Genomic DNA, 15,206 nt, shown 5'->3' with positions numbered 1-15,206 from the left:
GGTTGATATTTGGCTTTAAAAAAAAAAAAAAAAAAAAAAAAGCCCTCCCTCCCTCATAATTTTTTTCTTCCAGATAGGGTGATAAACTAATAATATTTTTTATAGGGCCTAAGTTAAAGTAAAATCAAAAGTAAATAGGCCAAAGACAATAAAAGTTAGATTCTTATCAAAAGAAGGATGTGTCCAGTTATTTAATCATTAGCTCAAAGTAAAGTGGTTATGAACGCAACATTAAATCTGATCTTCACAATAATATGAGAAACTCAGATATTTTTTACTTGACCTTAAAGTATTAAACATTTTCTTTTTTATTTCTTTCGCATACAACAGCTAGTAACTGTCAAATTACTGGAGGGAACAGTGGTAAAGTGGGAAAAAGGTCTGCTTTTGGCAAGCATCTGTAACACTAGAGTAAGCTACTATATGAAAACTTCACTCTACCAATATTTATTTCTTAATTAAGTAACCAAGAGCAATAAAATAATGCTACTTTACAGTCAATTGTATTCTGTTTTAAAAGGCATTTGAAGTTTAAAAAAAATTTCTAATCCCAATTTAAATTTATGTAACTTAATAGTCAATTTGCAAATTACCTGCATTTGCTAGTACATGGAATATCTGGTGTATTATACTCAGATGATGATGAAAATAACAAAGGCAAGACAAGTAGATTACACAAAACCGCTAGTATACAAATAGTGAAAACCACCACAACAATCATTTGTGTTTTCCTCCATTTCGAGATGGCCTTTTCACTTGCCGCTGTGTAACCACCGTTTACAAACATGTTAATTTCAGTCCTTTCTGTAAAAAAAAAAAAAAAAATCAAATAATACTCGATGTTTATAATGTTTAGAAACAAACTATATCATATCTATAATAAAGGTATAATTGTATCTGAAGCATCCATGGCCTGACATTTCTTTAATTACCTTCCAATTTCCATACAATAGTGTTTGCTTCAGAGGAAACAATAGTGAAGTTGTTCCCACACACTGTAAATTTGAACAATCCAGCCTTGACCTGACCATTTGCATAGCCTACAATAAGTTTTACCTCAAAAACCTTGGTTGTGGAGGGGAGGTTTGTTGAAGCAAAAAATAATTTACAGCAGTGTTGGCGCCATCAGGGGGGAATTTTTTCCCCAGTCGGTCAGGCCTGGACCCCCCTGTTGTCCGACGTACGACTACGGATCAAAAATTAAAAAAAAATAATAATTTGATTTTTGTGGTACTTTTAATTTATTTATTTAATTTGGTTGGTGATGTACAGCGCCACGAGCAAAAACAATTTCTATGTCTCTGACAATGATAATAAAACTATATTTCCTGTATCTGTATAATTTGCTTATCAAAATAATGCTACTTTGATCACAAATCCCTAATATCGTGGTCTAAAAGCACATTTTGGACCATACTCTAAACATAAAAACTCTCCCTGTAAACACTACCAGGGATATTTTATTCCAGGACGTCGACCGAGGCTTCGTTGGTCCCTTGGTTCTTACCCCTCTGTCAGATATGTCAGCAAATTTCTGGCACCCCCCCCCCCACACTGGTTTACAGTAGAGATATTTTATAATGGAATATTTAAAAATGTTTTTTTCTTTATCAGTAGAACTTTGATAGCAACAATAATGAGATTCAGATACAGCAAAAGATAACAACTGTAAAATTAGTTCCTAGTTCTTATTCAAAATGGAATTAAGGCCACAGGAATGAAAGTTGTAGGTTTGCGTCCACTGCCCGCATGCCTAAAAAGCTACCGCACAAAAATTTTCATTATTTTGAAAAAAAAAAAAAACTTCGTTTTAAAAAACGGACTTTTCGTAAACAGACAGAAAAACGATCTATTCATCACTGATCACTCGTCGCGAACACCGAGCGAAGGCAGGCCTGGCCACATCGCACCATGATCGCCAATCACTGCTGAGGTCATTTACGGGTCAAATCGATCTTTCTGACCAATAGGAAATCTCGTATGTTTCAAGTCTTAAATGTAGAAAAGGATCTGTTTTATAGGCTAGTGTACATTTATGACTGTAAGCATTGTTTCTTGGGAATAAATGTAAAATTACCAATGCCGCGGCTTGTGGACAGCATTTATAAAAAAAATAATGAAAAATGAAAAAATGCCTCATGTGTTTTCAAAATTTTTCGGACGCAAACCTACAACTTTCATTCTCGTGGCCTAAAGGGTCCTAGGTAATCTTCATTATGAAAAATGTACAGTAAGAAAAAACAGAAAGGTTAAACACATAGGTCTAGAGAAAGCTACAAAGCAATAATGTCAGAGCAAAAGTTACTGTTCTGTACACAGGCCTAGCTAGCCTAGCCTAGGCCCCTAGGCTAGTAAAGTTTAAATTAAACTTTAAAATTTTAAATCGTTTAGGCCTAGGCCTATGCCTAGGACCTACCTAGAGTCTAGACTATCCCCCCCCCACCCCTCCTAGTCTAGGCGGTGAAACCATAGACAAGTCAGCATAAAATAATTATTGAAGGGTTTTGTTCTCAGTATGCAGCATGATGCCTAGCCCCAAACGAAAGTAAAAGTAGTACTACTACTAGGCTAGCTCAGCCTTGGGGCCTAGGCCTAGAGAGGCTAGATTTGGTAGGGGAGATCCAGCCTAGCCCTAGCTAGGGCAGGCCACCGTCCATAGCTAGGTAGGCATGCAATGTCATCATTATAGAATAGGTAAACCTGGGAGTTCACAACTCCCTGGGTAAACACAGCACCATACTTACTGATTGTGGAATCCCTAATTAATTGTTCTTTAGGACTACTTCACATTACATTACAATATAACGGTCGTGTGTGACAGCTCTGACTATCAATCATCATATCTAGAATAAACCAAAGACTCAAAGAGGTATAAAAACTAAACTTGCATTGTTTGTTTTGTGCGATCGATTCCAACTGGATTCCTCACAGCCATAGAGCTATTAAACAACTAGAGTGCTGACAAGATGGCGGGGCAATGCAGAGTTGTGTATGTGTACCATCCAAGATGGCTGCCTTAGGAAAGCGCCACCTTCAGGCTTAGTATACATATTATTACCATAAATAAGCCCTCTGACTGAATATTATTTCATTAATGATAATTAGTATTGATAATGACAAATTATTAAACTGTCGTAGCCAAAAAGAAGCCAAGTAGAGCATCTTATTCAAACATTAAAAAGAATTAAAATCGTGTACATTACGCCCATACCCCGCAACGCTCGAGTTTCAAAATACGGGTAACTTGCTGTACTGAACTTTCTGTGTAAATTGAGGGCGCCATTGAAAATTATAGTGATCAGGCGAAATTTGATTGGTTGAATCTATGGCAGCCATCTTGGATGGTACACACACACAGCTCTGCGTATTTCGAACATCGAATACATTGCTGTTAGCGCTCTAGTATTCTTATTATACCTCTATGCTCACAGCAGACTTTACACGCGTGACCCGAATGAATGACCTTTTAAATACAAACAAAAAACAAAACCAGCCGAGCGAAACAACAACCACCAAAAACAGTCAACAGCACCATGTCGTCGATTTTGCTACTGGTTTGTTTCCTAATTTCTGGAATCAATGCTCTTGGTGAACCAATACAAGTAGATCCAAGTTCAGATGAAGCCCTTGATATTGCTTCTTTTGCCCAAGACGAATTAAATCGACGCAGTAGTAGTAACTCGTTGTACAAAACCAAAGTCGTGGAAGTGAAGAATGTCCAGAAAAAGGTAGGCCTCTCTCTAGGCTTCCTAGGCCTAGGTCTAGTTTAACTGGCCTAGACTTTAGGCTTAGGCTTAGGCCTAGGCCTCTTTCTATTTGCTTGTCATGCCAATGCGTCATGGGGCAATTTGCATAGTTTAGCTTCACTTGAGGCTAAGCCTAGTAGGTATTTTAGATGTGTTTACGTATGATTTTAATGATTGTTTTCCAGCCAGCCTATTGATAAACTTTTGATTCGATTGAGCAATACTGTAGTAGGCCTACATTTGAATTTTCCAAATATTAAATTGATTTAAAAGTGCTCTGTCTTGACCTTTGCATCATTGCGATATAAACACTTCCTTTTATTTCACTGACATTGTGTCTTCATGTTTTGATTTGCTAGCAACTTGCAATGCCTTGACAAATGCATATGAACAGCTACAGTTCCTGTGAGTGCAGGGTTTGGCTTGTGACTACTACTGGTAGCAGGTCAAAAACGGCAATAAACGAACATGGCAATAACCAAAATGGCAATAACCAAAACGGCAATGAACTAAAACGACAATGATAAGTAACAAAACAGGAACAGACCAAAATGGCAATAGGGGCATAGACCAAAACGGCAAAGGAGCGAAATTAATGCCAAGACTATACTGTAGCAAGCGCTACCGAGCATGTATCACGGTTTATAATTTTCTGAATCATTTTGAAATTGTCCCGATATGCAAATTGAATATTGCCATGAGCTCTTTTTCCTGCTTTGAATGTTTTAATGTTTAAATTGCGTTTTTTTTTCATACACATCTTGATAAATTATTTAGATGCTTCATTCAATCTTTTTATTATTGAATTTGTATGTTATATTATTATTATTATTATTATTATTATTATTATATAATGTTCAGAAAAATTGGAGAGAGCTTTCGTATGTTTAACAGTCACCTCACAAACTAAATATTTGGTGGGTTATTTATTGATGCATGTATGTATATTATAATAATAATATTACATTACAATTATACAGTGCACAATTCCAGACCTTCTATGCGATTTGCAACAGAAAAGATCGGGGAAAGAGAGCGATAAAAAAAGATGTCTCAAAACTAACCAGGACTGCCACAGTAAATGCATCGCCACTACAGAGTGGACATCTCTACTGAGCCCCACCCATTGGATATTGTTGCTAAGACAAGACTTTTTTTATTCCTTGTTTTGCTTATTTTTTTTTTGTCAGAGGAGGGCGAAAAAAAAAAAAATAATTTTGTTTTCTATGGTTTTGCCAAAAACATCCAGACGGAGAAGAAAATAAAAATAAAATTTTATTATTGTAATGTAAACAGTGTAGTAATGGGATGGTTAAATGCTTTAAATTTATATAATTAGAATATATATATATCTTATTTTTGGAGATTTCAAGGCAGTGGTGGGCATATAAATAAAAATAAAGAAAAACTTTTATTTTTTTCTGAAATTTCCATTTTTTGTAGCGGCGGGGGTGCTAATTGGCGAAAAATAAAATGTTATTTTTATTTGAAATCAATCATCATCATTGGCAGGCGGCAGGTTTGCTAAACAATGTATAAAAAAAGTCTTGCCTGAGGTCCCACAAAACAACAGCAAAAACTGTGCGTTTGTGGGACAACTTGTGTGTTTGTTTGTGAGACAGATGCATATTATTCCTGGCCTTGTTCTGATTGAGTCAGTTGTCAATTTTGATTGACACACTCAGAAATGTCTATTGACCGGCAGGGATTTGGTTGGTACAGAATCCCCTCTGCAGTATGATCTAATACCACATACTGTAGCCTATTTTAAAAATAGCCTTTACATATTGTATAAGGTTCACAGATGGAAAAGAGAAATGAAAGTAAAAGACACAATAATCAACAATTATTTAATCATGGACCTATTAATAATCTTATTAATAGGTCCATGATTTAATTATGGACTATTTAAACTACTGTACACAATAAATTGAATTCATTGCGTGATTGGTAACACCATAGAGTACTACAGTGTTACGTCGCGATACCATGTGATACTACTCCGTTGCCATCGTTGCAAAATGCGTTCAACCTGACGCCATTTTCACCACTAACAAACCATTGATCCCAATTTCTAACGTAATTATTTAGATGTTGTACATTACTTTTTCTTTGTAAAATTATTGTAAGATTAGCCCTATTTTTAACCAGCTGGATGCAGTATCAAGCCATAAAAAGCTGCAAAATGTAGGAATACCGATGATGAAACAAGGTGGTCGTCTATATATACAGGGTACGCATACAGGGTACACTTGATAAGCAAAAATCGTACAAAAATCTTCTCAAACTGACCTTATATGCAGATTGCTTTATACACCAGTATACTGCAGTTACAGTGATGCTCTATGTGAACAAAAATAGTTAACTGCATGATTTATTTTTGCACAAGTCACAGACCATGTCAATATGCACTTTAGCACTATTATGCTCATTATGAATAAATCTCCTTAATTTATTACTTGTTAAGTTTAATTAAATGCAATTTATCTGGTGGGAGGGCTAAAGTTTGGAAAGATCCATATATAATCACTATAATTACTTACTATTAGTAGGCCTATTACTGAATTTTTTTTAATAAGTTACCTGGTGGCACTTTCACTTTGTCCTCGGTTAATTATTCAACCATGAAAATGGTTAAACATAAAAAGTCACAGTGTCATGTGAGAGCCAATTGCAACATGTGCCAATAATTTTGACTCATCAGAAGTCAAAATCCATTGCATGCCATTGTCTTGGGATTGTTTTGATACCCCTTACTAGATTACCAGTACCATTGTTGTAGAGTATGAGAAAGTGTTCAAAAGAAGTCAGGTGACCCTTTATATACTTCTGATTTTACAAGCTTGTTCCCCATCGGATGGTCATGTAGTTCATTGCAAAGTTTTGGCAATCCACAGTGATGGTCATTTTCGTAGGCCTTTAAAAGATTATTACACTATCTAGGCTGGTAAAAAGTGATGTGAGGGATTTTTTTTAAAATTTTAAGTCATGAGATGGGGGTGCTGATCGGGTGTGAACTTGAGGGTCATTCAAATTTTAAGGTCCTGCATGTGTCTGCACAAATCTAAATGGCAGTTACAGGTATTGTTAGGTATGATCCAAGGATGAGGTGATTAAATTTTGGTGACAACCCGGACTAGGGTCTGGATACAAGGACCATTTAAATGAGAATGTCCCAGACCAGATATTTCAATTTTTTGTCAGTTAAGATGTAAGGAATTGGCAGGTGAACAACTGATACAATAAAAGGCATTTGAAAAATGAAGTAATTAAATTTTGGTGTGGATACAGTATGTGGATTCAAAGCAAAACATCCCAGATCAGATATCTTAAAACTATAATCAACTCATCTGAATGAAACTTTCGTTTTAGTGTAATTTTTTGTAATGGTGGTTGGTGGTTAGAAAGTAGATATTTTGAGGATTTATTTTATAGAAATAGATTGGCGGCGGGCAGAGATAAGCTGTCTACTGAGTGCTCTTACTCTTTCATGAATTTTGATAAGGAACTAGTTACTTTGTTTAATTTCCTTGTGTCTAGCCGTAGCCGAAAAAGAGGACTTTTAAATCCACCGTTTGTTCATGTTACACGTAGAGGTCTACCTATGTACAGTATTACTTATATTTACATCTTTTTTGACAGTTAAACCATTTTTTTTAAGTCAAATATTTTTGGGATGTTTTAACTTATGTATTTATTTTATGTTTATTTATTTATTTTATTTTATATATATTTTTTCTGTGTTTTATCTTTATATTTTATTTATCTGATGTCAACTTTCAATTTGATGTTTTTATTTATCTCTGTGAGTTTTAATAGAAATAAAAAAAATAATAATAAAAAAAGAATTTTGGCACAATTAAACAAAAATACCTATGTAGCACGCTTTGTTATGTACCACACTTTCATTGGAAATCGCGAAATAATTGCAGTGGAAACACTAAAGTGCCAATGGAAACCATTCTTATGTGATGAGTGTTTATATAAATATGGTGCACTCACTTGATTCACTCTTGTTTTATCTGAAATACTTCCTCATTTATGTTTGAAATTTATGAGGTAATAATATCTATATTAATTATTAATTACGTATTAATTGTTTTTGAAGCTTGTTTCTGGAATTCTTTATGATTTTGATGTATTGACGGCTGTCACGCTCTGCTCAATAAATGATGCCACCAAACCAGAAGAATGCGAAATCAATCCAAGAGGGATGGTAAGTTATCTCCCCTTAGTATGAGGCCCAAAAAAATATAATAACATGCACATTGACATTTAGAATCAGGGTTGGTCGTTCAGCAATTGTTACAAGGCCTAATTAAAATGGTTCATTACTAACCATTTCTCACATCATTCATTTTGGTTAGTAAAATGGTAATCACAGAACTGCAGTCTCAAGACCAACTCAGACAGCGTTGTACGACTCAGCCGTTGTGGCGTAGGGCTTGCAGGAGTTTATCTATGACACCATAGGTCTGTGTCGGGGACAGTCGCGTCATAGAATATTAACATTTTTAATATTTCTCACGATGGCTTAAGACTGTTCCCCGATGATAAATTTTGTCCGGCTGCTTTGCACTGTCTGAGTTGGCCTTCAGTCTATAAATATACAGTACAAGTATTTTAGGCTTTTCTTATGTAAAAAAATATATTTTTTCTATTAAAAAATTGCTGACCATGGATTTTGAAGACTCCAAATAAATTTTGTCAAGGAAATATAATAAAAATTTAATGGAAGTTATACAAACTTGTAATGTCGTGAAGCTTATATCGAGACAACTTGTAAATATGAACATGGAAATTAATGATGACATAATTAATGTCAAAATATTGAATCCCAACACGATGGCATGTATTTCAATACTTGGAGTATGTATTATACTTTCTTATCTGAGATTAATCAGTGGACCTTTCGGTTTATTGAAATTGAAGTTTTGAAACATTCCTACGAGGAAGTCATTGATCAAAAACCTGATTATTTATATTATAGCTAGAAATTGTGTTTGTACATGAAAGGTAATTCACCTCAAATGCCTGTAAACTTTGGCACATTTCCATTAATATGTTGATAAGGAAGTTATTGTATTTCAACACTTTGTCAACTTCTCCCTAATTTCCTCAAAGTATGGGATCTCTGTATTTTTAAATCTGTCAATGATTTATCATGATTTTGGTGATAGTGGGTCTTATGAATAAAGTTTCTTGTTTTTTGTTTTTTTTTCTTTTAGCACAAATCTTTTTCTTCCTATTTGAAAAGTTGTATTTGCTTATCAATTCTTGACATTCTTGACTCTTTTGACATTTCTAATCCATGAAATTTATTTTTACAGAAAGAAATTTGCAGTGTGACAGTGTGGGTGAAGCCATGGCTAAATTTCAGAGAAATTCAACCGGGTTTGAAGTGTACCCCTGCTCCAGCTGATGTCACCCCTTCCCAGGATGACGACAAACCTCTGAATCTTGTCCATGTACCGCTTATGAAGGACACTAAAGAAGACAAAGTAAGAATATTTTTGTAGTGTATATAACTGGATTGTTTTAAAAGAGAAGCATTAACAGTGCATTGTACACCTTCTTATATTGCATTGACCACCGTTCTATGTTGCTACTGCATGTTTTTTCTCCACTTCTTACTTCTGGTAATTCCCACCCTTGGACTCCCACCCCTCTTTATTCCTCACCCCACTTTTTAACCATTTGTAAATGCTACCCCTTATTTTTACCACTTGTATAACCCACCATCTTATACCAACCTTCCTTTGTGCTTGTATCCCCACCTTACTGCACCCATTTAGGATTGGGATTGGATTTATTCGGTGAAAACAACAAGGATAGCCCACGAAAATCTGGAAGAAGACTTATTTCCAGTGGGGTCCTTCTGGTGGTGACAGTACACCGGGAGACAATCCCCTACTCTTTTCCGAAGAGTGTACTGTGTTCTTTAAGGTGCACGTAGGCCATAAATGCACACGGGACCAACGGCTTAAACGTCTTATCCGAAAGATGGTGCGCTATTGTAACTTATATTTCAGCCCTCTAGCTGAAACACAAGAAGAGGCAGCGATGTGAATTGAACCGGGGACCTAGAGATCGCCACGGTTCAGCACACACACAGTGGCTACCACCAGATTAGCCGACTGAGCTAAGCTGCTCTCTTGAGGTATTTAAGGTATCCTAACCTCTTGTCCCGCTCTCCTAAACTCATATTGTAAGTAACTTATTTTAAATGAGTATGACAATATGTTTACCAGGTTGATCTGTCTTACATGGATGCCTTCAAGAAATGGCTTCAGAAATACAACAAAGATTATGCAACAGAGCCTGATTGTACGTACACGCAACCATATCTTATTTTTCATTATCTTTTATTATTTTAATTGTATGTAATAATGATTACTACAGATGTTTGTATGTTTTTACTTTTATAATTGTTTCATTAACTGTGAATGATTATAATCATCATTTTAATTATTATATCAGTTGGTTATTGTTGGTCAACATTATTTTTAACTAATTCATGTCTTACCAAAAATGTTTATAGATTTTCTTATTATATATAATATTATTAAGATTATTACAGAGATTGGTTTTTTGTTACAGTGGTGAGATACCGTTACAAGATTTTTGCAGATAACATGAAAACGATCGAAGAATATCAGAAAAATGAGCAAGGAACAGCAGTTTATGGTCCAACTAAGTTTGCTGACTTGACGAGTAAGTTGATAATGGATGCTCATCTAAAAAGGAGTAATCTATAGTCTTTGATAATGAGTTGATTTCAATTGCCTGACAACGGTACGATTTATAATGTAATGACATCACACATGACAAAGACGTTAGGTTTTCTTTGTCCACTAAATTCTAGGACATGTTTTTTTGGTGCAGAGAATGTGTAACGGTCACAAAGAAGTGAATCCGCTGTTAAGTCTCATCGTTGCAATCAACGCTCTCTCATGATAATATATAAATATAATAATAATACACTTTTTTCTCCTCTGTAGCTGATGAATTTAAGAAGTACCTAGGCCTGTCAGGTCCAATGAAGCCGTCAGGGAAGCCAATGAAACAAGCCACGATCCCAAACATCCAGGAACCAGATGCTTTTGATTGGCGTGATCATAATGCTGTCAGTGAGGTCAAAGATCAAGGCATGTGTGGATCTTGCTGGGCATTCTCAACGACTGGTAACATAGAGGGCCAGTGGGCCATCAAGAAAAATAAGCTCATCTCACTGTCTGAACAAGGTAAAAGCAATTCTGGTTTTTTGTTTGGTGGATTATAATTGGATATTTGTCTCATGGTTTTGGTGAACTTGTCTGGTTCGAGTTGTCTTCGACAAATGTCGGTGATTTGCTGATACGGGCATGATGATGTCATATCACTTGCATATATGGTCATGATGATGTCATATCATGTCATATATGGGCATGATTATGTCTTATCACTTCCATATATAGGCATGATGATGTCATATGTCCATATATGGCATGATGATGTCATATTATTTCCATATATGGGCATGATGATGTTATATCATGTCCATATATGGGCATGATTATGTCATATCACTTCCATATATGGTCATGATGATGTCATATCATGTCCATATATGGGCATGATCATGTCATATCACTTCCATATATGGGAATGATGATGTCATATCACTTCCATATATGGGCATGATAGTGTCATATCATACCCAAATATGAAAAGTCATAGGTATTTTTCACATACAACTCAACAGTGTGGATACAACAGCTATGTCTCTCTATGTGGCTTAGAAACATCATGACCACTAACTAGTATCAGACATGGGATCAATTACAATGAAAATGTAATTAATTACATTTTCACTATACAGCACTACAGTGTTACGATACCATGTGATACTACTCCGTTGCTATCGTTGCAAAATGTGTTCAACCGGACGCCATTTTCCCCACTGACATACCACTGATCCCAATTTCTAACGTAATTATGAAGATGTTGTATCTTAGTTTTTCTTTGTAAATTTTAATTGATGATTAAATGTGTGTTCGATAACTAATATAATGCGAGCTTTTGTGTTTGTAGTATATTTTGATGGTAAAATATTAGATTTTATAATGCCTATTCCAAAAAGCCTATGAAGTCATTCAGGCATAATGAACAGTAACCAACTTCTGGTTGGCAGCAGAGGGCGCTACCTGGTGTTGTGACTTTACAATTCTACTATTAGTAAATTGTAACTTTAGCAATATGTTATTCAAACAAACTGAATTTTAACTTTTTTTCATATACAGTATTACATTGTTTTTAACATTCTTAGAACTTGTTGACTGTGACAAGATCGATGAGGGATGCGATGGAGGTCTGCCAAGCCAAGCTTATGAAGAAATCATTCGTTTAGGTACAGTAGTTAATAATAATTGTTTTAAATTATTTTTGTAGTGTAGTTTATCTGTCACAGTTAAACCCTTATTATAATTTCTGCTCACCATAAAACATTTGTGATAGAAAACAACATATGAAATAAAACAAGTTGATTTCCATTACAGTATACAATTATTATTTAAATGTACTAGGTGGTCTGGAAAGTGAGAAGGCGTACCCTTACAAGGGTATGTGGAGTGATAATTGTACCTTTGATAGGTCAAAGGTCGAGGTATACATCAACAGCTCTGTCAACATCTCAAAAGATGAAGGAGGTATGTTATATAATTATTGTTTTTATAGTAAAACAACTAGACATAATATGTTTGCTTGTAAATTGTATTTTATTTTAACATCCAGAAGTGTAAACACCATTATAAACATAAATATAAAAGAATATGAAAAACAGAACATAGGGCTTCTCTTCATTGACTTAATGAAAAACTGATGTTGAAATTATAAAGAAAGAAAATAACATAAAAAAAAAACTAATAATACAGTAATTAAAAAAATATTAAAATTTTCTTAGTCTTTTAGGAAATACAATCAAAATTGAATATGAAATTTAGAAGAGGAAGTTAGTTACAAATAACATATTTTCTTTTAATATGTTACTAATTAATTGAGATAACATTTTTGTTTTTTATTCAAGATATGGCAAAGTGGCTAGCTAAGAACGGACCCATCTCCATTGGTATTAACGCCAACATGATGCAGTTCTACTTCGGAGGCATATCTCATCCGTATAAGATCTTTTGCGAGCCAACAAAACTTGATCATGGGGTATTGATTGTTGGATACGGTGTCAGTAAGTATCATTATTGTTTTTTAAACACTTTCAGACGGGTTAGAAAAGCAGTTAACTTGTCTGAAGCTCTGGTTAGTGTCTCTGAAAATGCTGCTTGTATTAAATTACTTAAAAGTTAATAATAAATGTGTTACTTCCGTGTACACAAGGAATTTATGGAATACGTGCTCAGAGTAAGTGTTGTGCAGATGCTGTTACTTCAGAGCTCACAAGATAATTTATACAATCTTTATTATGACCTCCAATTTTTGTGTGTCAAGTGTCAAAACAGGTTTTCTATGATGTGTGTACGTTCGTAGACACAGTGTTATAGATGTTAATACAATGTCATGAATTTATGCAAAATAATCATTTTGCAAGACAACAAGATCGGTGCTTGCCACTTTAGTTACTTCTAGGCTTTGAAGTAGCTTTGAAATAAAAGCATCTTGTGGATGTTTGTCTGAAGTTTGTAGGAGTGTGTGCCACAGCGTGTGAGACGTTGGATTTCTGATTAAGAGTTTGAGACTGACGCTCTTCGCATTGCTTGTGTCCTTGGGCAAGGCACTTTACTTACGTTTGCCTCTCTCCACCCAGGGGTATAAATGGGTACCTGGTAGGATGGTATGGTATTGAATGTATGAGGTTGTACACGTAAAGTAGCAATGAATAGGGATACTCACCAGGGAGCAGAGAAGGTTTCACAAAAATGTGCTGGTTTGCCAATTCGGTATCCAGTGACCAGGGAAATAATGGTGTCAGTGCCTTTAGTATATTCTCCGGATTGTGATAGGTGCTATATAAATCCTGATTCTCAACAAAAAAAAATAAATAAATAAAAATTAACGTGCATTTATTTGTACATCTATCTGACATTTACTTTAGACAAAAGGCTGCTTGAAAAATGCTTATTGTTTATGTTTAGCCAATTTAGATAAGAAGAATAACATTCAGTATTTTAATTGCCTGCTTTGTTTATTTTTAGTAAGTAGTATTCTGCTTTCAATTGATAATAAGAACATCTTACAAATTCCAGATCTATGTATTGTACTTTTAATATGTATTTTGCATATAGCGTAAGGGCTTGAATTAGAAGAATAACATTCAATATTTTAATTGCCTGCTTTGTTTGTTTTTAATAAGTATCCTGCTTTCAATTAGTAACTAGAACAACTTGCAAATTCCAGATTTATGTACTTTGCATATATACCGTAGGTGTTCGAATGAGCGCCGCAGCATTTATAAAATTTTTGGAGGCTTCATTGCGGCGCTTATTCTAGAACGGCACTTACAAAAAAATACGGCGTGGCGCTTTCCATGCCCGTTCCCATGTTACCTGTTTTACATATTCCAATAGTTCAGTAGGTCTATCATAGTTCCTATCATTGTAAACAAACATTTTTAAAGAAATGCTTGTGTCTGCATTATTTTAATTATTCACTGTATACATTGTATTTAAAACCCTGTTTTATAACACACGGTAATATTATATAATCTCCATTAAGCGCCGCGGCGCTTAACGAAAAAATCATGTTTGTTGCGGCGCTTAATCGAGAGCGGTGCTTATTCGAGCATTTACGGTATATCCTTTGGCTAGCAGGAGTATAAATTCTTTAGGAAACACTGCTTATAAAGTGCACCTCTAGAATGCCATCTCGAGACACCTAGTGGGACTGAGGTGGGTTTGGTTCCTCTGTCGGAAATCCTGTACTCCTCATTATGGGCCTTTGACATACCACATCCTATGTCAAATTTTAACGTTATATTGTGTTTAGAATAATAGTAATATACCATATTATTCGAGAAGGGTTTATTTGAGGGGGCATTTATTCGAGGGAGGCATATATTCGATTGAGGCATTTATTTTTTTTGGATACATATATACTCAAATTAACACCCCTTAATTTCACTGTATGTGGAACTACAACATAATTACCGTCAAAATGTGTTATTGCGTGATCATGAAGAATTATTGAGGTAACAAGGTTTGAAAAAATATAATTCTACTGCAATAGACTTTTATTCAAGGGAGGTGTTTATTCAAAATGAGGCTCCTTGGAGGGGACATTTAATCGAGGGGTGTGTATTTAAAGCGGAGGCTTTTATTGCTGCGAAGCAGCCAATTCATATTCTTGACAGCAATTTGACCTCTGAAAGGTCATTGTTTGTCAAAAAACGAGTGCCTAAGACGACTGAAAAGCAGAGTTTCCTTCTTTCGTTCTGCCGGGTAAAATCAATTACTTTAGGCGACGTTTGTAGAC

General features: G+C 35.0%; 2 protein-coding genes across 4 annotated transcripts in view; one reads left to right on the top strand and one right to left on the bottom strand.

Annotated features, from left to right (window-relative positions):
* The window catches only part of LOC117111921 (phospholipase D3-like), a 12,662-nt gene extending 9,190 nt beyond the window's left edge, over nucleotides 1-3,472 (bottom strand). The window contains exons 1-3 of one of the 3 annotated variants that reach the window (XM_033254958.1): nucleotides 3,433-3,472; nucleotides 2,889-2,932; nucleotides 594-804 (exon numbers count right to left, since the gene is read on the bottom strand). In XM_033254958.1, the coding sequence (XP_033110849.1) occupies nucleotides 594-787 (194 nt within the window). In that variant the 5' untranslated portion in view covers nucleotides 788-804; nucleotides 2,889-2,932; nucleotides 3,433-3,472. Of the gene's footprint in view, nucleotides 1-593; nucleotides 805-932; nucleotides 1,126-2,744; nucleotides 2,933-3,432 lie in introns of those variants that run through there. The other 2 variants (XM_033254957.1, XM_033254959.1) reach the window with 2 other exon arrangements.
* The window catches only part of LOC117111922 (cathepsin L-like), a 19,237-nt gene continuing 7,503 nt past the window's right edge, over nucleotides 3,473-15,206 (top strand). The window contains exons 1-9 of the mRNA XM_033254960.1: nucleotides 3,473-3,728; nucleotides 7,855-7,962; nucleotides 9,077-9,247; nucleotides 9,998-10,073; nucleotides 10,347-10,460; nucleotides 10,748-10,990; nucleotides 12,055-12,135; nucleotides 12,311-12,433; nucleotides 12,811-12,966. Of these exons, the coding sequence (XP_033110851.1) occupies nucleotides 3,534-3,728; nucleotides 7,855-7,962; nucleotides 9,077-9,247; nucleotides 9,998-10,073; nucleotides 10,347-10,460; nucleotides 10,748-10,990; nucleotides 12,055-12,135; nucleotides 12,311-12,433; nucleotides 12,811-12,966 (1,267 nt within the window). The 5' untranslated portion in view covers nucleotides 3,473-3,533. The remainder of the gene's footprint in view (nucleotides 3,729-7,854; nucleotides 7,963-9,076; nucleotides 9,248-9,997; nucleotides 10,074-10,346; nucleotides 10,461-10,747; nucleotides 10,991-12,054; nucleotides 12,136-12,310; nucleotides 12,434-12,810; nucleotides 12,967-15,206) is intronic.

The sequence above is a fragment of the Anneissia japonica genome, unplaced genomic scaffold (assembly GCF_011630105.1).
Source record: "Anneissia japonica isolate Jap-2015-1 unplaced genomic scaffold, ASM1163010v1 scaffold1594_len1068242_cov183, whole genome shotgun sequence".
In the NCBI taxonomy this organism is placed as follows: domain Eukaryota; kingdom Metazoa; phylum Echinodermata; class Crinoidea; order Comatulida; family Comatulidae; genus Anneissia; species Anneissia japonica.
The sequence above is the reverse complement of the archived record's forward strand: the minus strand, read 5'-3'. Positions and strand labels throughout refer to the sequence as shown.